The following is a 22,278-nucleotide window of genomic DNA, read 5'->3' on the forward strand; positions in this document are numbered from 1 at the left end:
AGCGCCGTCCCGATTAGGCGACGCGGGCGGAAGGGGCGGGGCAGAGCGCGGGCGAAGATGGCGGCGCTGGCGCGGGCGCTGCGGGCGCTGCGAGCGCTGCCCGGCGGGGCCCGGGGCCGCGCCGCGGGGCCGAGCGGGGCCCTGGCGCTGCCGCGGCCGCTCGGCGCTGACCCGCACGAGGAGGAGCCAATGCTGGCGGCGCAGAAGAAGGTGGGCGGGGGCAAGCCAAGGGCAAACCGCGAATGATGGGGCTTTGGGGAATGGGGGCGTGGCCTCACAAGGGGGAGTCCAGGGGGTGGGGCTTGGGAACAGGCGGGGTTTCCATGACAGCGGATGGTTGGGGAGGGGGCGTGGCTTCGCTAGTGGGCGGGGTTCAGAGGGCGGTGCTTTGTATGGGGCGGAACCACGCGCTGGGGGCGGGGCTTTGAGGGGGGCTCATTGATGGATAAAGGTTGTGGGCGGGGCTTGTTGTGTTCGGGGGGGCCTGGTATTGGGGGCGGGGCTTCAGAGCGGCGGGGCCAGGGCTGGGTGGGGAGGGGGGACACACCTGGGGGTCCATGGCAGGGAACCGGGGGGGGACACACACACCTAGGGGGGGTCCCTGGGAGGGGTTCAAGGACAGGGCCCTCATTTATCCCCCCCATCCGCAGAACCCCGACTATCACGGGTTCTCAGCCGAGCCCGATGTTGACGCGCTGAACATGCACGCGGTGTTCTTTACCGGGGTTTCTGTCGCCATCGTTCTCGGCTCCGTGTTCCTGCACTACCTGCCCGACTACGGGTCCGTCAGGGCACCCTGGGAAACCCCCTGGGCTGAAGGGGGTAGAGGGGTGGCCCCAGACTAGGGGGGGAGACTTATAGGGAGTAGGGGGGGCTTCCAGATCTGCTATTGGGGTTTACAAGAGCCCATGGTGGGGTGTATGGGGCTCCTGGGGGGTCTATTGGAGTCTGTGGGTGTAGGGGGCTCTTGGGGGCTCTTGGGCTGTCTATTGGGGTCTGCAGGGCGCAGAGGCATTCAATAGGAGCCTATGGGGGGATTTGGGGATCCCTGAGAGCCTCTCTGGAGCCCACGGCGGTCCTTTGTGATTCCCTTGGAGTTTTCAGGTCTGTTGGGCCCCTGGCAGCCCTTGGGGGTCTATACGAGCCCATGGGGGACCCTGGGCCGTATGGAAAGCTCTGTGATACCCTGGGGACCTACGGGGTGTCACGGGAGGCTGGGGGGGATCTGTGGGCGGGAGGGGTTTGGGGGGGCTACAGAACCCTGTGGGAGGGTATGGGGGGCTATAAGGATCTATAGGGACACCTGGGCTCTGTGGGAGGGAGTTGGACCGGGGGGGAGTGGATTTGGGATCCCCAGACACGTGGATCCCCAGGGTGTGGGGGGTCCCTGGCAGGAGCTGCCCCCCATGGCTGTCTCCTCCCCCTAGGCTGATGGAGTGGGCCCGGCGCGAGGCCGAGATCCAGGTGCGGGAGCGGGGAGCGGCTGGGCTGCCCCTGCTCACCTCCAACTACTACGACCCCGCGCGGCTCTCCCTGCCCCCCCCGGAGTGACCTGGACCACCCCGAGTCTCCGCGGTCCCCCCTGGGGGGCCGGGGGGTTCCCACTGTCGGTCTGTGAATAAAGCGCTGGGTTTCGTCATGTGTCGGTCTTTTATTTTTGGGGTACGGAGAAGGGGGAGGGGGGGGTCGCCAAGATGGGACTGTGTCGCCGTGCTGCTCTCACGGTGCCGTTACGTCATCAGCGTGCGACATCACGTGTTCCTGATATGGCTCCTCCCGGGCCCCGACCTCTCCCATGTGGCCACTCCCACGGGCCTCTGGAGCCCCCCACGGGCCCCTAGAGCCGTTCACCCTACAGCCCCCTCCCGAGCTCCCCGTAACTCCCCAATGAGGCCCTACGGATCTCCGAGGTTCCCCACACCCCCTTCGCCCCCCCCCAGGGCCCTGGAACCCCTCAGGTCCCCCATAGGACGCTCTGTGACTCCCCCCTACAGCCCCTCCACAGCCCCATGTTGCTCTGCAGACCCTCTCAGACCCCTGGACCGCTCTAGATGTTCCTGCATCAGGGACGCCCCCTGACCCTGCCATAGTCCCCTATAATTTGCTCTATTCTCTTTAAAAACTTTTGTAGTTTTTTTTTATTCTATGGTTCGCCATATATGCTCCGTAGGCCCCTATAGGCCCTGGTAAGCTTCCATTACACACCACAAACCCCCTTTAGGTTCCTAAATCGCCCCTGTAGATCCCCCATGGGTCCCCCCACCCCCCTGTGCCTCCCATAGCCCCCCGTCCCGGCCGCGCTGCCCCCCGTGTCCCTCCTGGGCCGCCGTCGGGGCTGCGCGCGCCGCGCTGTGTCACGAGGCCACGCCCCCTAAGTCCGTATGCGGGAAGGGCGGGGCCTCCGCATCCGGGCCCTACGGCGGGAAGGGGCTCGGCCAGCGAGGGGCGCGCCCGCCCAATCCGCGCGCCGGGCGAGGGCGGGGGGCGAGGGGGGCGGGCGGCGGCGGGAGGCGACGGCCAATGGGCGGGCGGCACCAGGCGGCGGCAGCCAGTGGGGCGGTGCGGGGGGCGTGGCCGGGCGCGCGCAGGGAGGGGGCGTTGGGTGGCAGCGGCCGCGGCCGCCATCTTGTCGCGGAGGAGCCGAGCGGAGCGGGCGGGACCCGGCGGCGGGGCCTGGACAGCGACATTGGTGCGGCCCCCGCGGGGCACAGGGGGGGCTCCCGGGGGTACTCGAGGACGGGGGAGGCGCGGGGGGGCCTTCTCGGGGCACTCGGGGCCGGCACCGGGCGGGGGGATCCCGGGCCGGGCCTGAGAGGAGGCGCTGAGGGGAGGACGGGGGGGTCTGTGAGGTGAAACCGCCCCCCCCCCAGGGATCCCTGGGACGGGGATCCCGACCCAGGACTGGGACCCCTCTCTCGGGGACCCCTGGGGATGGGAAAGGCCCTCGGCGATGCGGAACTCCCGCAATGAAACCCCCGGAACTGGGACCCTCCGGTTAATGGGGAACGCCCCGATTAATGGGGAACCCCTGCAATGGAACCTCCCCCAGTGATGGGGCCCCGGGACCCTCGTTTCTTGGAGCCCCTGGTGCCTGGGTCCGGGGGGTGCTGGCGGTGTGATCTGGTGTCCCCCCTTGTCCCTCAGTGCCACTGTCCCTGTTCCCCAGTGTCTTCCTCCATCCCTCAGTGTCACCCAGAGTCCCCCTTGCAGCCGTGCATCCCTTGTTGTCACGCAGTGTCACCGTATCCATCCCTGGTGTCACTTGGTGTCACCTGCCGTCCCACCTGGTGTCCCCGCTCATGACTCCATGTCACCCTGTCCGTCCTTAGTGTCACTTAACGTCACCTTTGATCCCGTGGTATCATCTGGTGCCACCTCCCGTGACCCAGCATCACCTGGTGTCACCTAGTGTCACCTGGTGTCACCCAGCATCACCCTGTCCATCTCTAGTGTCACTTGGTGTCACCCTGTCCATCCTGTGGTGTCAGCTGATGTTACTCTGCATCGCCCTCCCCATCCGTGATGCCACTTCCAGTGTCACCTGGTGCCACCCCACATCTTCTTCCAGCATCACTCCTTGTCCCTGCTGTCATCCTGTGTGCCCCCTGTCCCACTCATTGCCCCCTCATGTGTCACCCACCCCTGACAGTGTCACCCGACGTCCCCACAAAAGTCACTTCTGGCCCCCAGAGTGTCCCTCCAAGTGTTCCCCGGTCCCTGGCTGCCTCCTGTCCCCAGATGTCCAGCTCCCTGCTGTCCCTCCTGTCCTCATGTGACTCCTGTCCCCTTGCTTTCCCTGTGACCCCAGCTGACCCCTGGTTGTCCCTTGTCCCCAGATGTCCAGCTCCCTGATGTCCCTCTGCCCAGCTGACCCTGTTTGTCTCCTGTCCCCTGATGTCCACCTCCACAGTGTCCCTGTAACCCTGTCCCCAGTTGTCCCTGTGATCCCTGTTTGTCCCCATCCCCAGATGTCCAGCTCCCCAGTGTCCCTGTGACCCCAGCTGACCCTGTTTGTCCCCGTCCCCAGATGTCCAGCTCCCCAGTGTCCCTGTGACCCCAGCTGACCCTGTTTGTCCCCGTCCCCAGATGTCCAGCTCCCCGCTGTCGAAGAAGCGCCGCATCTCTGGGTCTGAGCCACCGACGGGCTCCAGCCGCGCCCCCGCCCCCGCCGTGTCCCCCAGCGTCATCCCCACCAACGTGAGTGTCGCCTGACGGGGCCGGGCAACCCCACAGAGGCCCTGGCACCTTCTGGGGGGCCCTGTCTGTCACCCCGTGGGGAGACTGGCACTTTTTCTGCTCTCACTGTCACGTCTGAGGTGCTCAGAGCTGCTCCAGGTGACACGGTGTCTCCTGGACGTGACCTGTGGTCACTTGGTGTCACCTGGGTGTCCTTATGTGTCCTGAGGGTGACGTGTGTCCCTTATCAGGGGCAATGTCACCAAGCAGGGGTGACACAACCTCTCGCTCCTGGTGTCACCCCTGGGGGGTCCTGCTCCTGATCCAGGGGCGACACAGCCCCGGTGTCCCCCCGGGTGTCCCCCCGGTGATGCCTCTGTCCCTCCTGTCCCCAGGGAATGGCGAAGAACGGGGCCGAGGCCGAGATCGATGAGGGGCTCTACTCCCGCCAGCTGTGAGTGATGGGGGTTTGAGGGGGCTTGGGGATCCCTGGAGGGGTTTGGGGGCTCCCACCTGCCTGGGTCCTTCCCAAGGGGTTTTGGCATCCCCATGGATTGGGGGGGCTTCCCGTAGGCTTGAACGGGGTCCTTATGGACTTGGGAGGTGGTTCCTGTAGGTTTGGGGTTCCTTATAGACTTGGGGATTAGTCCCCGTGGATTGAGGGAGAATTGCATGGGCTGGGGGGTCCCTACGGGTTTCGGGGGGCCCTGGACACTCGGGACCATCCCAGGTGCCTTCAGCTGTTCCTGTGGCGTCGAGGGGCCCTGTGAGGGTCAGGGGGTCCTGTGAAGACTGGGGGGACCCCGTGAGGATTGAGGGGGCCCCATGTGGATTTGGGGGGCACTGTGGGGATTCAGGGGTGCCCGTGAGGATTGGGGTCCCCCGTCCCAGGTACGTGCTGGGCCACGAGGCCATGAAGCGCATGCAGACCTCCAACGTGCTGGTGTCGGGGCTGCGGGGGCTCGGCGTGGAGGTGGCCAAGAACCTGGTGCTGGGGGGCGTCAAGTCTGTCACCCTGCACGACCCCCACCCTGCGGCCTGGACAGACCTCGCCTCCCAGGTGAGTCCCCTGGGCAGGTAACAGTGCCTGGACAGGTAACACCCCCCAGTACAGGTAACAGCGCCTGTACAGGTAACACCCCCCAGTACAGGTAACAGTGCCTGTACAGGTAACACCCCCCAGTACAGGTAACAGTGCCTGTACAGGTAACACCCCCCAGTACAGGTAACAGTGCCTGTACAGGTAACACCCCCCCAGTACAGGTAACAGCACCTGGACAGGTAACACCCCCCAGTACAGGTAACAGTGCCTGGGCAGGTAACACCCCCCAGTACAGGTAACCCCCCCGAGTACAGATAATATTCTTTGGGCACGTAACACCCCCCAGTACAGGTAACAGCACCTGGACAGGTAACACCCCCCCCAGTACAGGTAACAGTGCCTGTACAGGTAACCCCCCCCAGTACAGGTAACAGTGCCTGTACAGGTAACACCCCCCAGTACAGGTAACCCCCCCGAGTACAGATAATATTCTTTGGGCACGTAACACCCCCCAGTACAGGTAACAGTGCCTGGGCAGGTAACACCCCCCCAGGGCAGGTAACCCCCCCCCAAGTACAGGTAATATTCTTTGGACAGGTAACACCCCCCAGGGCAGGTAGCACCCCCTGGGCAGGTAACTCCTCCACCTCATCCCCTGGCCCAATCCCCCTCCTAGCTGTCACATCTGGGGTAATTCATTTGGGAGAGAGAGTAAGTAGTTTCCCCACTTGTTTTGGGGTGGGGTCAGGTCCCTTTAGGCCTTAAGTATTTCCAGGAATATAAATACTCCTCTTGGGTTTTGGATATTGCCTGTGGTCTTTGGATGTTTTCCGTGGGCTTTAGCTGCTCTCTGGGTACCTTAACACCCCCCAAGGAGAATAAATCCCCCACAATTGCTCCATTTGGGTTGTTAAACTCCGCCTGGATTTGGGGAGGGGGGGTGCCTGGCTGCTTGGGGAGGTTGGGGGGGTTGTGGGTTGCTGGGGCTCCCCTGATCCCCCTTTTTCTTCTCGAGTTCTGCCTGAAGAAGGAGAAGGTGGAGGTGTTTGAGGGTGCTGGGCCCCCCCTGATTCCCCTTTACCCCCCCAGTTCTACCTGCGGGAGGAGGACGTGGGGCAGAGCCGGGCGGAGGCGACGCTGCCGCGCCTGGCGGAGCTCAACTCCTACGTGGCCGTGACCAGCACGCGAGAGCCGCTGTCCCAGGAGCTGCTGGCGCCCTTCCAGGTACCCCAGCCAGGTGTGCCCCCCCGCAGGGGGCAGGTGTAGCCCCCTCAGACAGGTGTGCCCCCCCCCTCTCAGGGGCCAGGTGTACCCCCCCGGGCCACCTGTACCCCCAAAGCCCCCTGATAACCATGTCCAGGAGATGATCCCCCCACCCCAGGTAGGTGCCCCAGGTGACCCTTGTTCCCCCACAGGTGGTGGTCCTGACTAACTCCCCCTTGGAGGAGCAGCTCTGGGTTGGAGACTTCTGCCACAGCCACGGCATCAAACTGGTGGTGGCCGACACGCGCGGGCTCTTCGGGTGAGGGGGCCGGGGGGTTCTTGGGGACCGGGGCCTCTTTGGGTGAAGGGGGGCTGGGAGGGCTCTTCAGGGAATTCCTGAACACTGAGGTTCCTTTTTGGGGTCTCCCACTGACACCCCCCTTGCAGGCAGCTGTTCTGTGACTTTGGGGACGACATGGTGGTGACAGACCCTAACGGGGAGCAGCCCCTCAGCGCCATGGTCTCCATGGTGACCAAGGTATGGGGTCGCCTCAGCACCCCCTGTGTGTCCTCCCCCTTCCCAAGGGTACCCTGGGGGGTTCCTGGGTGTCAGGGTCCCCTCAGCACCCACTGTGTCCCCCCAGGGGTGCCCCGGGGAGGTGACGTGTCTGGACGAGGCGCGTCACGGCTTCGAGACGGGCGACTTTGTCACCTTCACCGAGGTGGAGGGGATGGAGGAGCTGAACCGCTGCGGCCCCGTCGAGATCCGCGTCCTCGGTGAGCCCTGGGCCTTTGTGATGACAACCCTGGTTACCTGGGGCTGTTCTAGGGGGTTTCTGACACACCCGGTGCCCTTTCTGGGGGTCTCCTGGATGTCAAGGTCCCTTTTTGGGGTGCCCTGGAGCGGGGGTGCCCTGGTGACACCCCTCCCCCAGGGCCGTACACCTTCAGCATCGGGGACACCAGCGGGTTCGGGGACTACGTGCAGGGGGGCATCGTCACCCAGGTCAAGATGCCCAAGCACATCCACTTCGTGAGTGGCACTGGGAGCTCTGGGGGGCACTGGAAGGGCTCTGGAAGGCAGGGAGGGGCAGTGGGAGAGATGGGGAGGATTGACAGGAGTTTGGGGGAATCTGGGAGCATTGGAAGGGGGCAGGGTTGTATTGTGGGGCACTGGGGGAGATTGGGGAGCACTGGGAGAGGTGGAAGGTTGAGGGGAGGGCAGTGGGACATAGTGGGGGAGTGACAAGAAGAGTTTATGAGGGAATTAGCTAGACATGGGTTTATAGTGGGGCTCACTGGTGCTCACCTGTACTTGTCTCGCTGCCCAGGAGCGGCTGTGAGGAGGCACTGGGGGGTCACTGGGTTGTACTGGGGGCACTGGCATGCTCAGCTATTGCTGTCCCAAAAGTGGCTGTGAGAGGCACTGGGGGGGGGCTCACTGGGTTACACTGGGGGCAGTGACCCTCACCTGTCCTTGTCCCTGTCGCTGTCCCAGAAGCGGTTCCGGGATGCTCTGGCCGAGCCGGAGATGATGGTGATGGATTTCGGGAAGGCCGAGAGACCCTCGATGTTGCACTGGGGGTGGCAGGGGCTGCACCACTTCATGCGCCAGCACGGCCACCCCCCCCGGCCCCGCCACCAGGTGGGGACAGGGGGGGACATTGAGGGGCTTGGGGATGTGGAGGTTACCAGGCCCTACCCCAGCGTGGCCACCCCTGTGGCCCATCTCCAGCTGCTGGGAGCACTGGGGACACTGAGGGTGTTGGGGGCACAGAGAGTACTATGATCTTTCCCACATTTGAGGTCGTCAGAGGTATTGGCGGCTTGAAGGGACCCAGGGAACATGGAGTCATCAGGTCCTGCACCAACAGGCACCCCCACCATGGTCCTACCACCATTTGGGGACACTGGGGCCATTGGGGGTGTCAGGGACACGGTGGAGGTTTTTGGGGACACTGGGGACCATTGAGGCCATAGAGACCACCAGCCCCTTCACCCCCACCATTACTGCTGGTCGTGGTCCCTTGGTGGTGTCCCCAGCTCTGTGTGCCTCCCCCAACGCCACGTGTGTGCCCCCAATGCCATGGGGGTGTGTGTGTGTCCCAGGGTGACGCGGCCGAGGTGGTGGCCCTGGCCCGGGAGGTGGCTGCGGGGGCGGAGCTGGACGAGGAGCTGGTGCGGGAATTGGCCTTCCAGGCCACCGGGGACCTGGCTCCTGTCAACGCCTTCATCGGGGGCCTGGCGGCTCAGGAGGTCATGAAGGTACCGCACTTGGGCCCCCGGAACCCCCAGACCCCCATGTCCCCCCGGGGTCCTTGTCCTGTCCCTGACGTGTCTCTCCGGAGTTCCTACCTCGTCCCTGACGCGTCCCCGGGGTCCCTGCGCTGTCCCCGCACAGGCCGTGTCGGGGAAGTTCACGCCCATCACTCAGTGGCTTTACTTCGACGCGCTGGAGTGTTTGCCCGAGGAGGACCGCGACTTGCTGCTCACCGAGGAGCAGTGCCGGCCGGTGAGGGGCTGGGGGCACCCGGGCGGGCTGGGGCACCCCCGGGGGGAAACCCCTGGGGGTGTCTCCTCGGTGGGATGTTGGTTATTGAACATTTGCTGGAGGAGACCCATTCGTCACCTTGTTGGGGACACCCATGAGCGGGTACCTCGATGGGGTTTGGGCGGCCCCTGAGCCCCCGTGGGTGGCCGTGCCTTGAGGACCCCCTCGCTGTACCCCCCTGGGGACATCCATGGGCAGGTGTCACCCCTGGGCCCTGTGGTGGCTCTGTGGCCCCAGGGGTGTCCCCTGGAGGTGGCCCAGCCGGGTGACCCCGGTGTCACATCATCCACAGCGCAACAGCCGCTACGACGGGCAGATCGCCGTGTTCGGGGCGGAGCTGCAGGCCAAGCTGGGCGCCCAGAAGTACTTTGTGGTCAGTGTCCCCAACTGTCCCCAGAGTCCACAGCAATCTATTTTTTGTTTTGTCTCACGTCCTTTAGATGTCACAAAATGTCCTCTCATGACTCTGCCAAGCGCCGCCGCTCCCACCCGCGTTTCCCCAGCCCTCCTGGGTCATTTTGGGTCGTGTTCCCAGGTGTCCCCATGTGTCCTTGGCGGTGTCTTGACTGTCTTTGAGAATCCCTAAAGTGTTCCCTGGTGTTTTCACAGCTTTTACTCTGGTGCTCAGTGTTCCCAAAATGTTCCCGTTTCCCTTCAAGTGTCTTCCAAGTGTCCCTGTATATCCCATGAGCATCCCCAAGTGTTCCCTCAGCCCCATTCTCTTTCTACCCACGTGTCCCCAACCCCCTGGCCCACCTCAGGTTCTGTCCCCACATGTCCCCCCATGTCCCTGGCAGGTGGGGGCGGGGGCCATTGGTTGTGAACTGCTCAAGAACTTTGCAATGGTGGGGCTGGGCTGCGGCCCTGACGGCAGCGTCACCGTCACCGACATGGACACCATCGAGAAGTCCAACCTCAACCGCCAGTTCCTGTTTCGGCCCTGGGACGTCACGGTGAGGGGCTGGACGGGGAGTGGGTGGGGCCTCAAGGGGTGGGAACCTACACAGAGTTGGTTAGCCTTGACTTGGCCAACAGACATTACCTGAAGGTGGGCGGTGATTGGAGGGGCCTAAGGAAGGAGTCGGGGTGGAGGATGAGTAGGTAGAGGCAGTGGTGGGACTTGGGTAACCACCGCCAAGGTGCTGCCGTTGAGTTGCTCCATGTCAGCTCAGTGTTAGTCAGCGGCTGGGTGGAGTTTCCTGGATGTGTCATGGCACTGGCAGAGGCACGGGGAGGTGTGGCTCGGGAGGGTGTGTCCCGGAGGGGTGTGCCCTCACCGGCTCTGTGTCCCCCCCGCAGAAGCTGAAGTCGGAGCGGGCGGCGGCGGCGGCGCGGGAGATGAACCCGGCGCTGCGCGTGAGCAGCCGCACCGACCGCGTGGGGCCCGACACCGAGCGCGTCTTCGACGACGAGTTCTTCGAGGGGTTGGACGGCGTCGCCAACGCCCTGGACAACGTGGACGCCCGTGAGCGGGGCCCGGGGGGCTCGGGGGACATCCTTTGGGGGCTGCAGGGGGCTCTGGGGGTCCTCGGGGGGCTGGAGAGAGCCTTGCAGGTGTATGAGGAATGGCCTTTTCTGGGGCTACCCCTGGGGCCTGGCAGCACTTGGGATGTCCTATATCCAAGGGATGCCCCGTGGCTATGGGGTGCCCCGTAGCCCCCAGACGTGTCTCCAGCTGACCCCAGGTCCCGGCAGGGCTGTACATGGACCGGCGCTGTGTGTACTACCGGAAGCCGCTGCTGGAGTCGGGCACGTTGGGCACAAAGGGCAACGTGCAGGTGGTGATCCCGTTCCTGAGTGAGTCGTACAGCTCCAGCCAGGACCCCCCTGAGAAGGCCATTCCCATCTGCACCCTCAAGAACTTCCCCAACGCCATCGAGCACACACTCCAGGTGTGTCCGGGTGTGCCAAGCACCTGCCAGGGGTGTCCAGGTGTGCTTGGCACCTCGTGCCCCATGAAGGGTCCACAGGTGCCAGGGTCCTGTTTCAGGGGGGTCCCAGATGTCTGGGTCCCCCGTGGGGGATTCCCAGATACCTGGATCCTGTTTGAGGGGTCCCAGGTACTGGGGTCCTATTTTGGGGAGTGCCGGGGTCCCTGTTTTGGGGGGTCCCAGGCACCAGGGTCCCCCCAGTGACAGCCCCTCCCCTGCAGTGGGCACGTGACGAGTTCGAGGGGCTCTTCAAGCAACCAGCTGAGAACGTCAACCAGTACCTGATGTGAGTGTGGGGGAGAGGGGGCACCCCCAAAGCCCCCGTGAATCCCCTCCATATGTCCTGCATCTCTCACATGCAGCACCCCATGCCCTTCCCCCACTCCCCATGGCAGCCCATTACCCCCATTTCTCCCGGGGAGCGGACACTACACCTGGGCAGGACCCCTGTACCCCCCATAACCCCCCCATAACTCGCCTGTGATTCCCTGTACCCACCATAAACTCCCCTAACCCCCCTGTACCCCCTTTTCCCCCAGGGACTGCAAGTTCCTGCAATGGACACCGTGCTTTAGCGGCACCCCTGTAACCCCCTGTACCTCCCATAACCCTCCTGTACCCCAGTTCCCCTGGGGACCCCAAGTTCCCAGAGCAGACACTGCACCTGGGCGGGACCCCTGTAACCCCCTTGTACCCCGCACCATCCCCGTTTCCCCAGGGACCCCAAGTTCCTGCAGCAGACGGTGCACTTGGCTGGGACCCCTGAACTCCCCATAGCCCCCTGTGTCCCTCTGTAACCCCCTCGTCCCTCCTTTTCCCAGGGACCCCAAGTTCCTGGAGCGGACGCTGCGCTTGGCGGGGACGCAGCCGCTGGAGGTGCTCGAGGCCGTCCAGCGCAGCCTCGTGAGCGACCGGCCCCGGGCCTGGCCCGACTGCGTGGCCTGGGCCTGTCGGCACTGGCACCGCCAGTACAAAAACAACATCCTCCAGCTGCTGCACAACTTCCCCCCGGAACAGGTGGGGGGCTTGGGGGACACAGGGAGAGGGGAGGGCACCCATGGGGAGCATCATTAATGTCAGTTGGTTTGTTAACCCCTAATTGCCTCGTTCGCTTCCTCCCCTGCAGAGAACGAACTCGGGGACCCTGTTCTGGTCGGGGCCCAAGCGCTGCCCCCACCCCCTTGACTTTGATCCCAACAACGTGAGTTGGGCCCCATGTGGGGGGAGGGGGAGCTGTCACCTGGTGGGGGGGCATATCCTTCAGGTGCCATCAGTCCCCATCGGGGGCCATCGATCACCCCTGGGTGTCTTTGGCCATCATTGGGTTCCACTGTCTTTGGGTGCTCTCTGTCCATTTCCAACATCACCCCACGTCCCTTGGGGGTGGCCATTGCTGTTGGGAGGTCTTGGTCGCTCTTGGGTGGAGGATGTCACCGTTGGGTGATGGATGTCGCTCCTGGTGGCTGTTGCTCACCTCTGGGTGAGTGCCCCGTGGCACTCAGCTAATGCCTCTCACTCGAACATGCCACCTTTGGGTGTCACCTGTCCCCCTTTAGTGTCATACCATCCCTCTTGGGTGTCCCCGTGTCACCTTTGGGCGTCACCCGTCAGCCCTGGGTGCCGCCCATGCCCTGTGGGTGCCCCCTGACCCTGGTGCCCCTCCAGCCCCTGCACCTGGACTACGTGATGGCGGCGGCGAACCTGTTTGCGCAGAGCTACGGCATCGCGGGCTCGCGGGACCGGGCGGCCGTGGCCGAGCTGCTGCGCCACGTGCACGTCCCCCCCTTCGAGCCCAGGGCCGGTGTCCGCATCCACGTGTCCGACCAGGAGCTGCAGAGCGCCAACGCCACCCTGGGTGAGGGGCTGGGGGGCACGGAGGGGCTCGGGGGGGCTGCCAGTGCTGCCCTGGGTGAGGGGGGACACGGGGGGCTGCCAATGCTGCCCTGGGTGAGGGGGACACGGGGGGCTGCCAGTGCTGCCCTGGGTGAGGGGGACACGGGGGGCTGCCAATGCTGCCCTGGGTGAGGGGGACACGGGGGGCTGCCAGTGCTGCCCTGGGTGAGGGGGACACGGGGGGCTGCCAGTGCTGCCCTGGGTGAGGGGGGACACGGGGGGCTGCCAATGCTGCCCTGGGTGAGGGGCTGGGGAGGCTCAGGGGGGCTGGGGAGAGGGGCTGCTGGTTGGATCAGGGCATTGGGGTAACTGCTGGGGTTGAGGGGTACTTGGAGGGCTGGGAGGGTCCTACGCATGTAGTGGGGTCCCACTGGGGTCCTGGGGGTGCCAGGGTCCCACTCGTGTCCCCACCCCCAGACGACGGGCGCCTGGAGGAGCTGAAGGCGTCGCTGCCCAGCCCGGAGGAGCTGCCCGGGTTCCGCATGTTCCCCATCGACTTTGAGAAGGTGGGTGCTGCCCCCCCACCCAGAGAGGGCTCACCCCCACTCCGGGGTGCCCCCCAGCCCCGGGTGCTCACCCCTTGCCCCCCTGGGTTCCTCCAGGACGACGACACCAACTTCCACATGGATTTCATCGTCGCCGCCTCCAATCTGCGTGCAGAGAACTACGACATCCCCCCGGCCGACCGCCACAAGGTGGGGGCTGGGGAGGGTCCCAGGGTGTTAATGGGGTTCCTGTGGGTGTTGGGCGGGTCCTAATGGGTGCTATGTGGGGTCCTGTGGATGCTGTGAGGGACCTGTTGGTGCGGCAGGAGGTCCATTGGTGCCAGGGGGATCACAGGGGTGCTATTGGGGGGTGTCTGGGGTTGTTGTGGGGGTTGTGGGTGCTGGGGAGGGCCCTGTGGGTGCTGGGGGGGGGTTCTGTGGGGTGTTACCAGGGCTGTTACTGGGTGTGGGTCACACATGGGTGAGTCAAGGGCTCACACTGGGCCTGTTGGGACTGTGGAGCCCTGGGGGGCTGCAGACCCCTGGGGGGGGATCAGTGGGGCCGTTGCCCCCCCTGGCCCTGGCCCTACAGGCCCCTCCCGCCCCCAGAGCAAACTGATCGCGGGGAAGATCATCCCGGCCATCGCCACGACGACGGCGGCCGTGGTGGGCCTGGCCTGCCTGGAGCTCTACAAGCTGGTGCAGGGGCACCGCCGGCTCAGCTCCTACAAAAACGCCTTCCTCAACCTGGCACTGCCCTTCGTCGGCTTCTCCGAGCCCCTCGCCTGCCCCCGCAACAAGGTGGGGCTCGGGGGGTGGGAGGTCACTTCTGGAGGGGGTTTGAGGTCTCAGTTGGGCTGAGCTGCTGCCCCACAGCTCCCTGACCACAGGGGGTGGGGTGGGGGGAACCTACAGGGGCCCCGACTCACCCCATGGTCTTAGTGACTCCCCAAGACCTCCCACTGCCCCTGTGGGTGTTTGTGCCCAGCCATGGCTCTGTGAGTCGGACCTGCTGACACCCTCCCCACGGCTCTGACCCCCCTGCTCTACCCCCCAGTACTACGACGTGGAGTGGACGCTGTGGGACCGGTTCGAGGTGCAGGGGCTGCAGCCCGACGGGCAGGAGATGACCCTGCGCCAGTTCCTCGCCTACTTCAAGGTGCTGGGAGAGACTGGGGGGACTGGGCAGAGGGCGGGGCAGTCATGGGTGCCTGTGCCCCGCTGAGCCCCCTGCGTGTCCCCCCCCAGAAGGAGCACAAGCTGGAGATCACGATGCTGTCCCAGGGCGTGTCCATGCTCTACTCCTTCTTCATGCCGGCGGCGAAGCTGCGCGAGCGCCACGACCAACCGTAGGGCCAGGGGGAGGGGGACAGGGTCTGGGGAGGGGGACACACCCTGGGGAGGGGGACACGTCCTGGGGAGGGGGACAGGGTCTGGGGAGGGGGACATGTCCTGGGGAGGGGGACAGGGTCTGGGGAGGGGGACACACCCTGGGGAGGGGGACAGGACATGATGTTTGAGAGACATCCCAGGGGTAGGGACGTATCTTGTGGAGAGGGACAGGGTACCAAAGAGAAGGACAGATCCCAGGGGTGGGGACAGGCCATGGCTGCATTCCCTCTGGGTGCTGATTCCCAGGACCGGCCCCCCTGTCCCCCCCGTGACCCCGCTCTGCCCCCAGGATGACGGAGATCGTGACCCGGGTGTCCAGGAGGAGGCTGGGCCGCCACGTCAAGGCGCTGGTGTTCGAGCTCTGCTGCAACGACATCACCGACACCGACATCGAGGTGCCCTACGTGCGCTACAGCATCCGCTAGGGGGCGCCACACCCCGGCCACACCCCCACAGACCACGCCCCTGCACCCCACCCCTCCCCATAGTCGTTGTTGTGTCGGTCCCGCCCACTGGGGGCGGGGCCTGGGGGCGGGGCGAGGGCCCCGCCCAATAAACATAGACGTTGGCAAAGGGGCTGCCGCTGATTGGGTGGGCAGGGGCGGGGCAGGGAGGGGTCACATGGGACCAACATGGCTGCCAGGTGACATGGGGTGCACGAAGATGGTGGCACATCAGGGACAGAGGGGACACAGCGCTGGTGGCACCACAACAGCTTTATTGGGGAGACACGGGGGCCCTGGGGTGGTCCTGTCACGAGGGTGGTGACAGCACTGCCACCCACTGCTGGAGCTCAGTGTCACCCACAGGGTCCTTGAGGCTCCGTGTCACCCACAGGTGGGTCTCAGTGTCACCCACAGGGTCCTTGGGGCTCCATGTCACCCACAAGTAGGTCTCAGTGTCACCTGCAGGGTCCTCGAGGGGCTCGGTGTCACCCGCAGGCAGGTGCTGCGTCACCTGGGAAGGCTCCGTGTCACCTGGGAAGGGTCAGCATGTTACCTGTGTCCCTGTGGGTCGTGGTGCCACCTGTGCTCCTCTGTGTCCCCCATGTCACCTGCAGAACATTCCTGGTGCTCTCAGTGTCCGTGTCACGCAGTCCCCGTGTCCCCTGTGGTCACTGTGCCACCCTCAGGGTCCCCTTGGGTCTTGAGATCACCCGGCATCCCCGTGGGCTCGGTGTCCGCCGGGGTTCCTGAGGAGCTGCTGTCCCCGGGGGTCTCTGTGTCCCCTCTCTCTCTGGCCAGGAGCCGTTTCTGCCGCAGGAGGTGCCGGTACCGCGTGGCCGCGGCGTCCACGGTGCCCTGGAGCTCGGCCACCTCCACGGCCAGCGTCACCCCTGGGGCCAGGGGGCCAGAGGGGTCACAGGGGGTCATGACCTTCAGGCCCTTCCCAGTTTTGGTTGATCCTCTGTTCTTTGGGGACACCCCAGATTTGGGACCCCCACGGTTTGGGGACCCTCCCCCTGCTTTGGGGGACTGCTCTGGATCCCCCAGTTCCCCCCAGAGTTCAGGGGCCCCCCCGATCCTCTGTAGTTTTGGGCCCCCCCCCAGGCGCCCCCCAGTCCCAGGCCCCCATTCTCACCCCTCTGGAAGCTGCCCTGTGCCTGCCGCAGACTGGGGGGCACCAGCACCCCGAACCAGCCCAGGGGGTCTGGGGGGGGCCGGGTGGGGGCCCCCCCTTTCTCTGGGGCTCCCCGGCGCTGCCGCAGCCCTGGGGGGAGGGACAAGGTCAGTGACCCCCCAGAAAACAACTGAGAACACCCCCCAGCACCCCCAGTTCCTCCCCTGCACCCCCCAGCATCCCCCCCCAGCACCCATGGGTGATGTCCCCAAATTCCCCCCCAGCACCCACAGGGACCCCCCCCGGGCACCCCCAGTTCCCACATGGTCCCCCAAGAGACCCCAAACCCCTCAGAACTCCCCAGGGACCACCCCAACCCCCCTCACCGTCACCTCTGTCCTGCTGGGGGTTGGGGTCCTCGGGGTCCCCCCCTGTTCCGAGCACCTCCTCAAAGTGGGGGCATCCCCCTGGGTCCTGCCTGGGGGTGACACAGGGACACGGTGTCACTGCCACCTCTGGTGTCTCTCTGCCACCACAGAGACCCCCCAGCACCCCCTGACAGCCCCCAACAGCCCCCCGAACACCCACCCTGCACCCCCCCGTGGGGACATCAGTGTCACCCCTATGTCACCTCCCCAAATCAAGGACATCCCTTTGTGTGTCCCCTGGTGTCCTCCCCAGCCCTGTGTCCCTCTGCCAAGTGTCCCAACATCTCATGTCCTCCCCATGTCCCTGCCACCCCCCGCCATGGTCCCCCTGATGTCCCAGTGTCCCCCCCCGTCCCTGTACCCCCCACGTCCTTGTGTCCTCCGCATGTCCCTGTGCCCTCATGTCCCTGTGCCCCCCATGTCCCTGCCCCCGTGTCCCCACCTGTGGCTCACACGCACTCGGGGCACCATGGTGGCCCCATATTGCAGGGACGAGACGCGGTGACACCCCAGGGAGTACCGGGCCTGGGCCAGGGACAGCCAGCCCTGGGGGGACAGTGGGGACAGTGGGGACACAGGACAGGGACAGCCAGCCCTGGGGGGACAGTGGGGACACAGGACAGGGACAGCCAGCCCTGGGGGGACAGGAGGGACACAGGACAGAGGGGACCCGGGAGTGCACATCCCAGTGGTGTGTCCCTGTCTGTCCCCACAGCGGGCGGGCCCGCGGTGTGTCCTGGTGCCGAGTGGCACGACCCCACACATGTCCCCAGGGTGGGTGGTGTCCCCCCACGTCCCCTCACACCCCCCTGTCCCCGCTGTGTCCGCCCGTTCCCCTGACCTGCCGCAGATGCTCCTCCAGCCGCTCCCGGCGCTCCTGCAGCAGCTCAAGCGCCTCCATCAGCTCCAGCGCCGCCGCGTCCAGGGACAGCGACAGCGACCCTGAGGGGGACACAGGACCCCACATCAACACCGGGGGGACCCCGGGGACCCCCCAACCTCCCCGGCCCCTCACTCACCCTCCATGGCCGCCCGCGCCGCGGCCTCAGCTCGGGCCCCGCCTCCTCCAATAGCAGCCGCCCCCGGGCCGCCTTGGCCAATCAGCGCGCGCGCAGGGCCTGACTGAGGGCCCGCGGCGCTGGGAGGTGACACCGCCCCGGGCGCCATCTTGAGTAAGGGCGCAGCGTTACCCGCCCCAATGGCAGCACCGCGCGCTCCCATTGGCCTGCCGGCGCTCGGCCAATGGGCGGCGGCGGTGCTGGGGGGTGACGCCGGCGCGTGCGGAGCGGAGCGGAGCGGCCGCGACCATGGTGAGGGGCCGGGGGGGAGGTTGGGGGAAGTTCGGGGTCCCGTGTCCCCCCCCGTGTCACCCACAGGGTCCCCCAGTGCTCCCATCCCTCTCGTCTCCCCATGTCCCACCCCGCTGTCCTGTGTCCCCTCAAACGGGCTCCCCGCACATCCCCGTGTCCCCCTCCCAGTGCCCCCCATCCCTCTCATCTCTTGATGTCCCCCCGCCAGTGTCCCGTGTCCCCAAAACGGGCCCCCCCTACATGCCCGTGTCCTCTCCCTCCAGTGTCCCCCCCCGACCCCACATCCCCTTCCCAGTGTCCCCCGCCAGTGTCCCCCTACACATCCCCATGTCCCCCTCCCCAGATTCCCGATATCCCCCCATTGCCCCCCCGGAGTCACCATTGACACCCTCCCCCCGTGTCCCGGTGCCCCCCGGTGTCACCACTGACCCCGCCGGTGTCACCACTGACCCCCCCGGTGTGACGGTGTCACCACTGACCCCCCCCGGTGCCACCACTGACCCCCCCGGTGTCCCGGTGCCACCACTGACCCCCCCGGTGTGACGGTGTCACCACTGACCCCCCCGGTGTCCCGGTGTCACCACTGACCCCCCCGGTGTGACGGTGTCACCACTGACCCCCCCGGTGTCCCGGTGTCACCACTGACCCCCCCGGTGTGACGGTGTCACCACTGACCCCCCCCGGTGCCACCACTGACCCCCCCGGTGTCCCGGTGTCACCACTGACCCCCCCGGTGTCACCACTGACCCCCCCGGTGTCCCGGTGCCCCCCGTTCCAGCTGCGCCGCCAGGCCCGGGAGCGCCGGGAGTACCTTCAGCGCCGGGCGCGGGAGCAGCAACTGCAGCGGCAGCGGGAGAGGAGGGAGAGCCTGCGGAGGGCACTGGACGGTACCGGGAACCGGGAATGGTCCGCAGGGAGGGTAAAGGGGGGCTGAGGGGCTGTAAAGAGGGGCTGGGAGGGGGCGGGGGGGGTTATAGAGGGTTTGAGAGGAGTTATGTGGGGGGTTGGAGGGGATAAAGTGGGGGGTTAAAGAGGGTTTGGGGGGTGTAAAGAAGGGTCAGGAAGCAGCAAAGGGGATTTGGGAGGGGTTAAGGGGGAGTTTGGAGGGGATAAAGAGGAGGTTAAAGGGAGTTTGGGGGGGACCAGAGTGGGGCTAAGAGGGGTTTGGGGGGATAAAGGGGGGGATTGGGACATTTGAGAGGGTTAAAGATGGGTCAGAGGGGAAGACTGGGGTGCTATAGGGCCAGGGTGGGTTATTTGGGGCTGAGGGGGGTATTTGAGGCCAGGAGCACTGGGGGTCCTGTGTGAGCCCCCAGTCTCCCCTCCGTCCCCCAGAGAACCAGCTGCTGCCCACGGAGCTGCGGCGCGAGGCCCTGGCCCTGCAGAAGGAGCTCGAGTTTGACTTCGACACCCCTGGGGGTGAGTGGGACCCCCAAACAGGGGGGTGAGCAGGACCCTGGAATGGGGAGTGACTTCAACCTCAAAATGGAAGGGGCTGCCTCAAAGGAAGGGTGGACTTTGCCCCAGAGCAGCCCCGAATTCAGGATCAAATTTGCCCTGTATGTGTCGCTTTTTTTTAATGCCTCCACCAAACAAGATTAAACTCACCCCAATGCAAGGAGAGGATTTGGCCAAATTGTCCCAAAATGGGATCAAATCTGCCCCATTTCCCCACATTGGGCCAAGAACTCCCCACAGGGACCCCAAAATGGGAGTGGATTTGTCCAAATCGCCCCAAAATAGGATCAAATCAGGCCCTCCCAAATCCCCCCAGAACTGAGTCAGCAAATCGACCCAAAGAGCCCCAAAGGGCCTCAGCTGCCCCCGTGTGGGCGTGGCTGTGACAGGAGGGGCCACGGTCCTTAACCCCCCCCAGGTGCCACCAGCAGCCAGGACGACGAGTATCGGTGGGCGGGGGTGGAGCCCCCCAAGGTGATGGTGACGACGTCACGGGACCCCAGTGCCCGCCTGCGGCTCTTCGCCAAGGTGGGCGGGGCTGGGGTGGGCGTGGTTGGGGTGGGCGTGGTTGGGGTGGGCGTGGTCTAGAGGTGTGCTCAGGATGGGTGTGGTCAGGGTGTGGTGGGTGTCCTCTATTAGGGGTGTAACCTCAGGCAGGGGTGGGGCTTGTTGCTTTACAAAGTGGGTGTGGGTTGGGGCAGTGGGAGGGGCTTGGTTGGCCCCACCCCTTTGGGGGTGGTGCTTCATTTGAGCCAATGTTTGTGCGTGGGAGGTGGAGCCTGTTTAGGTGGGTGTGGCCATTTGTGGGTGGGGTCTGTATGTGGGCGTGGCTCCCTGTCCACAAGTTGGCCTGGAGGTGGGTGTGTCCTTGTCGAAGGGGTGGGGCCCAGAGGTGGGTGTGTTCCAATGGGTGTGGCCTGCCAATGGGCACGTCCCCGCTGACCCCGCCCTGCCCCGCCCCAGGAGCTGTGCCTGCTGTTCCCGGGCGCGCGGCGCATGAACCGCGGCCGCGCCGAGCTGGGGGCCCTGGTGGGGGCCTGTCGGGCCGCGGGGGTCACCGACCTGCTGGTGCTGCACGAGACCCGCGGGCGGCCTGGTCAGTGTGGGGAGGGGCCACAGAGGGAACTCACACCCAAAGAGGGGCGGGGCTAATGGGGACGTGCTAATGATCATGGGCGGGGTTGTGGAGAACAGGGTGTGGCCATGAGGGTGGGCGGGGCCCTGGGAGTCTCCAGTTGAAGAGAGGGCTTATGGGAGTGGGCGGGGTTATGGCCCAAGGGGTGGGGCTTTGGCAAAGGTTTCCTGAGGGCGGGGCCATAGGAAGGGGCAGGGCTCCACCTGCCAGGCCGGTGTTTGCTGAGTGGGTGGGGCCAAGGGGGGCGGGGTTCTCGGCATCAGTGGGGTGTGGACCATTGGGAGGCGTGTCCTGACAAGGCCCCACCCCCAGACGGGCTGACCGTGTCCCACCTGCCCCACGGCCCCACCGCCCACTTCACCCTGAGCGGGGCCGTCCTGCGCCAGGAGGTCGGGGGGCTCGGGGGGGCCCCCCTGGCCGCCCCCCACCTGCTGCTGCTGCGCCTCGACTCCACCCTCGGCAAAAGGGTACGGCCGGGGGGGCACAGGGGGTGTGGGGGGGCAAAGGGACATGGGGGAGACAAAAGTGGCATGAGGGGACAAAAAGGGGGTGTGGGGGGGCAATGAGGACAGTGGGGACACAACGGGGACAAAGAGGACATGGGGGGACCAGGGAGGCCGCAGACTTGGGGGGATGTAGGGATGTGAAAGGATGTGGAGGGGTCTTTGGAGGCATGTTGGGATATGGGGTGATGTGAGGACATGGGGGGACACGGAGACTTGGGGGGACGTGGGGACGTGACAAGATGTGGGGGGGTTTCTGGAGAGACATGGGGGATTTTGGAGGAAACACGAGGGCCACTGGAGGGACACAAGGCAGACATCGGGTGGAGTGGGGGGACATGGGGGAGGACATGGGGCCATTCATGGGGCACCCAGGGGTGTAGTGACCCCATCCCTGTCCCCCCAGGTGGGGACCATCCTGAAGCACCTGTTCCCCGTGCCCCGCCCCGACAGCCGCCGTGTGGTGACCTTTGCCAACGAGGATGACGTCATCCTCGTGCGGTGGGTGACACGGGGGGGGGACGGGGGGTGGGTCACACTGGGACTGGGACCGGGCCTCCCCTTGACCCCCCTGTCCCTGCAGGAACCACGTGTACCGGCGCCGGGGCCGGACGGTGGAGCTGGAGGAGGTGGGACCGCGGTTCCAGCTGCGCCGTGAGTGTGCCCCGTCCCCATTCACTGCCCCCCCGTCCCCAACCAGTGCCCCCCTTGCCCCCAACAGCCCCACGAGGGTCTCCCCATGTCCCCCGCTGTCCCCAACACCCCTGTGTCCCCCCCAGCCTACCTGATCCGCCTGGGCACGCTGGAGCAGGGGGATGCAGCTGACGTGGAGTGGCGCTGGCACCCCTACACGGCCACGGCCCCCAAGCGCCGCCTGCTCAGCGCCACCTGAGCCTCCAGACCTGCCCTGGGCCCGCCCAGGCAGCTGGGACCCTCCTGGAAACCTGGCACCCCCCAGGCAGCCGGGACCCTCCTGGAAACCTGGCACCCCCCAGGCAGCCGGGACCCTCCTGGAAACCTGGCACCCCCCAGGCAGCCGGGACCCTCCTGGAAACCTGGCACCCCCCAGGCAGCTGGGACCCTGTTGGTTGCCCGGGACCCCCCCAGGCTCCAGGGCCCCCTTGGGTCCCCCCAGAACCCCCCCAGGTGTTTCACACACCTGGGAGTCACAGAATCATTTTTTATTTGTCACAATAAACCTTTTTTGGCTA

General features: G+C 65.8%; 4 protein-coding genes across 6 annotated transcripts; 3 read left to right on the plus strand and 1 right to left on the minus strand.

Moving 5' to 3' along the window:
* The first annotated feature begins 44 nt into the window (after positions 1-44).
* NDUFB11 (NADH:ubiquinone oxidoreductase subunit B11) lies at positions 45-1,639 on the plus strand. Its single transcript, XM_051772044.1, has 3 exons — positions 45-210; positions 651-781; positions 1,428-1,639. The coding sequence occupies exons 1-3, from the start codon at positions 58-60 to the stop codon at positions 1,549-1,551; spliced, it is 408 nt and encodes a 135-aa protein (XP_051628004.1). The 5' UTR covers positions 45-57; the 3' UTR covers positions 1,552-1,639.
* Positions 1,640-2,584: 945 nt separating this feature from the next.
* UBA1 (ubiquitin like modifier activating enzyme 1) lies at positions 2,585-15,246 on the plus strand. The gene is made up of 26 exons (XM_051772016.1): positions 2,585-2,689; positions 4,087-4,197; positions 4,572-4,630; positions 5,068-5,236; positions 6,308-6,442; positions 6,634-6,740; positions 6,869-6,959; positions 7,066-7,198; positions 7,357-7,454; positions 7,920-8,066; positions 8,531-8,686; positions 8,823-8,933; positions 9,265-9,345; positions 9,770-9,925; positions 10,272-10,437; positions 10,668-10,864; positions 11,125-11,189; positions 11,725-11,920; positions 12,030-12,104; positions 12,569-12,758; positions 13,214-13,302; positions 13,399-13,491; positions 13,891-14,082; positions 14,339-14,440; positions 14,530-14,630; positions 14,963-15,246. Exons 2-26 carry the CDS (start codon positions 4,087-4,089, stop codon positions 15,096-15,098), a joined length of 3,156 nt encoding a protein of 1,051 aa, XP_051627976.1. The 5' UTR covers positions 2,585-2,689; the 3' UTR covers positions 15,099-15,246.
* A 125-nt stretch (positions 15,247-15,371) lies between these two features.
* On the minus strand, positions 15,372-17,811 carry CCDC115 (coiled-coil domain containing 115). The gene is made up of 7 exons (XM_051772027.1): positions 17,681-17,811; positions 17,503-17,603; positions 17,104-17,207; positions 16,620-16,711; positions 16,255-16,383; positions 15,728-16,009; positions 15,372-15,650 (listed from the first exon to the last, which is right to left on the minus strand). The coding sequence occupies exons 1-6, from the start codon at positions 17,685-17,687 to the stop codon at positions 15,762-15,764; spliced, it is 681 nt and encodes a 226-aa protein (XP_051627987.1). The 5' UTR covers positions 17,688-17,811; the 3' UTR covers positions 15,372-15,650; positions 15,728-15,761.
* Positions 17,812-17,898: 87 nt separating this feature from the next.
* On the plus strand, positions 17,899-22,278 carry IMP4 (IMP U3 small nucleolar ribonucleoprotein 4). Of its 3 annotated transcripts, none has more exons than XM_051772019.1 (9): positions 17,899-17,971; positions 18,750-18,890; positions 19,307-19,390; positions 19,848-19,957; positions 20,393-20,525; positions 20,877-21,031; positions 21,474-21,568; positions 21,651-21,721; positions 21,847-22,278. In XM_051772019.1, exons 2-9 carry the CDS (start codon positions 18,875-18,877, stop codon positions 21,957-21,959), a joined length of 777 nt encoding a protein of 258 aa, XP_051627979.1. In that variant the 5' UTR covers positions 17,899-17,971; positions 18,750-18,874; the 3' UTR covers positions 21,960-22,278. The 3 variants fall into 3 exon arrangements, with proteins under 3 accessions (XP_051627979.1, XP_051627980.1, XP_051627981.1); XM_051772020.1 differs by having other exon boundaries at positions 17,924-17,971; positions 18,750-18,858; XM_051772021.1 differs by having other exon boundaries at positions 17,951-17,971; positions 18,750-18,877.

Source organism: Manacus candei, unplaced genomic scaffold (genome assembly GCF_025592945.1).
Source record: "Manacus candei isolate 608988 ecotype Guabito, Panama unplaced genomic scaffold, ASM2559294v1 h1tg000149l, whole genome shotgun sequence".
Classification (NCBI taxonomy): domain Eukaryota; kingdom Metazoa; phylum Chordata; class Aves; order Passeriformes; family Pipridae; genus Manacus; species Manacus candei.

Excerpts from the sequence above, each read along its gene's own strand:
- NDUFB11 (XM_051772044.1), top strand. The coding sequence starts at position 58 with ATGGCGGCGCTGGCGCGGGCGCTGCGGGCGCTGCGAGCGCTGCCCGGC. Across the intron at positions 211-650 it reads TGCTGGCGGCGCAGAAGAAG|AACCCCGACTATCACGGGTT; the intron begins GTGGGCGGGGGC and ends CCCCATCCGCAG. Across the intron at positions 782-1,427 it reads CACTACCTGCCCGACTACGG|GCTGATGGAGTGGGCCCGGC; the intron begins GTCCGTCAGGGC and ends TCCTCCCCCTAG.
- UBA1 (XM_051772016.1), top strand. The coding sequence starts at position 4,087 with ATGTCCAGCTCCCCGCTGTCGAAGAAGCGCCGCATCTCTGGGTCTGAG. Across the intron at positions 7,455-7,919 it reads TGCCCAAGCACATCCACTTC|AAGCGGTTCCGGGATGCTCT; the intron begins GTGAGTGGCACT and ends TCGCTGTCCCAG. Across the intron at positions 13,303-13,398 it reads TCCCCATCGACTTTGAGAAG|GACGACGACACCAACTTCCA; the intron begins GTGGGTGCTGCC and ends GGGTTCCTCCAG.
- CCDC115 (XM_051772027.1), bottom strand. Across the intron at positions 17,208-17,502 it reads TGGAGGAGCATCTGCGGCAG|GGCTGGCTGTCCCTGGCCCA; the intron begins GTCAGGGGAACG and ends CTGTCCCCCCAG. Across the intron at positions 16,010-16,254 it reads ACAGGGCAGCTTCCAGAGGG|GGGTGACGCTGGCCGTGGAG; the intron begins GTGAGAATGGGG and ends CCCTGGCCCCAG.
- IMP4 (XM_051772020.1), top strand. Across the intron at positions 18,859-19,306 it reads CCTGCGGAGGGCACTGGACG|AGAACCAGCTGCTGCCCACG; the intron begins GTACCGGGAACC and ends TCCGTCCCCCAG. Across the intron at positions 19,391-19,847 it reads TGACTTCGACACCCCTGGGG|GTGCCACCAGCAGCCAGGAC; the intron begins GTGAGTGGGACC and ends AACCCCCCCCAG.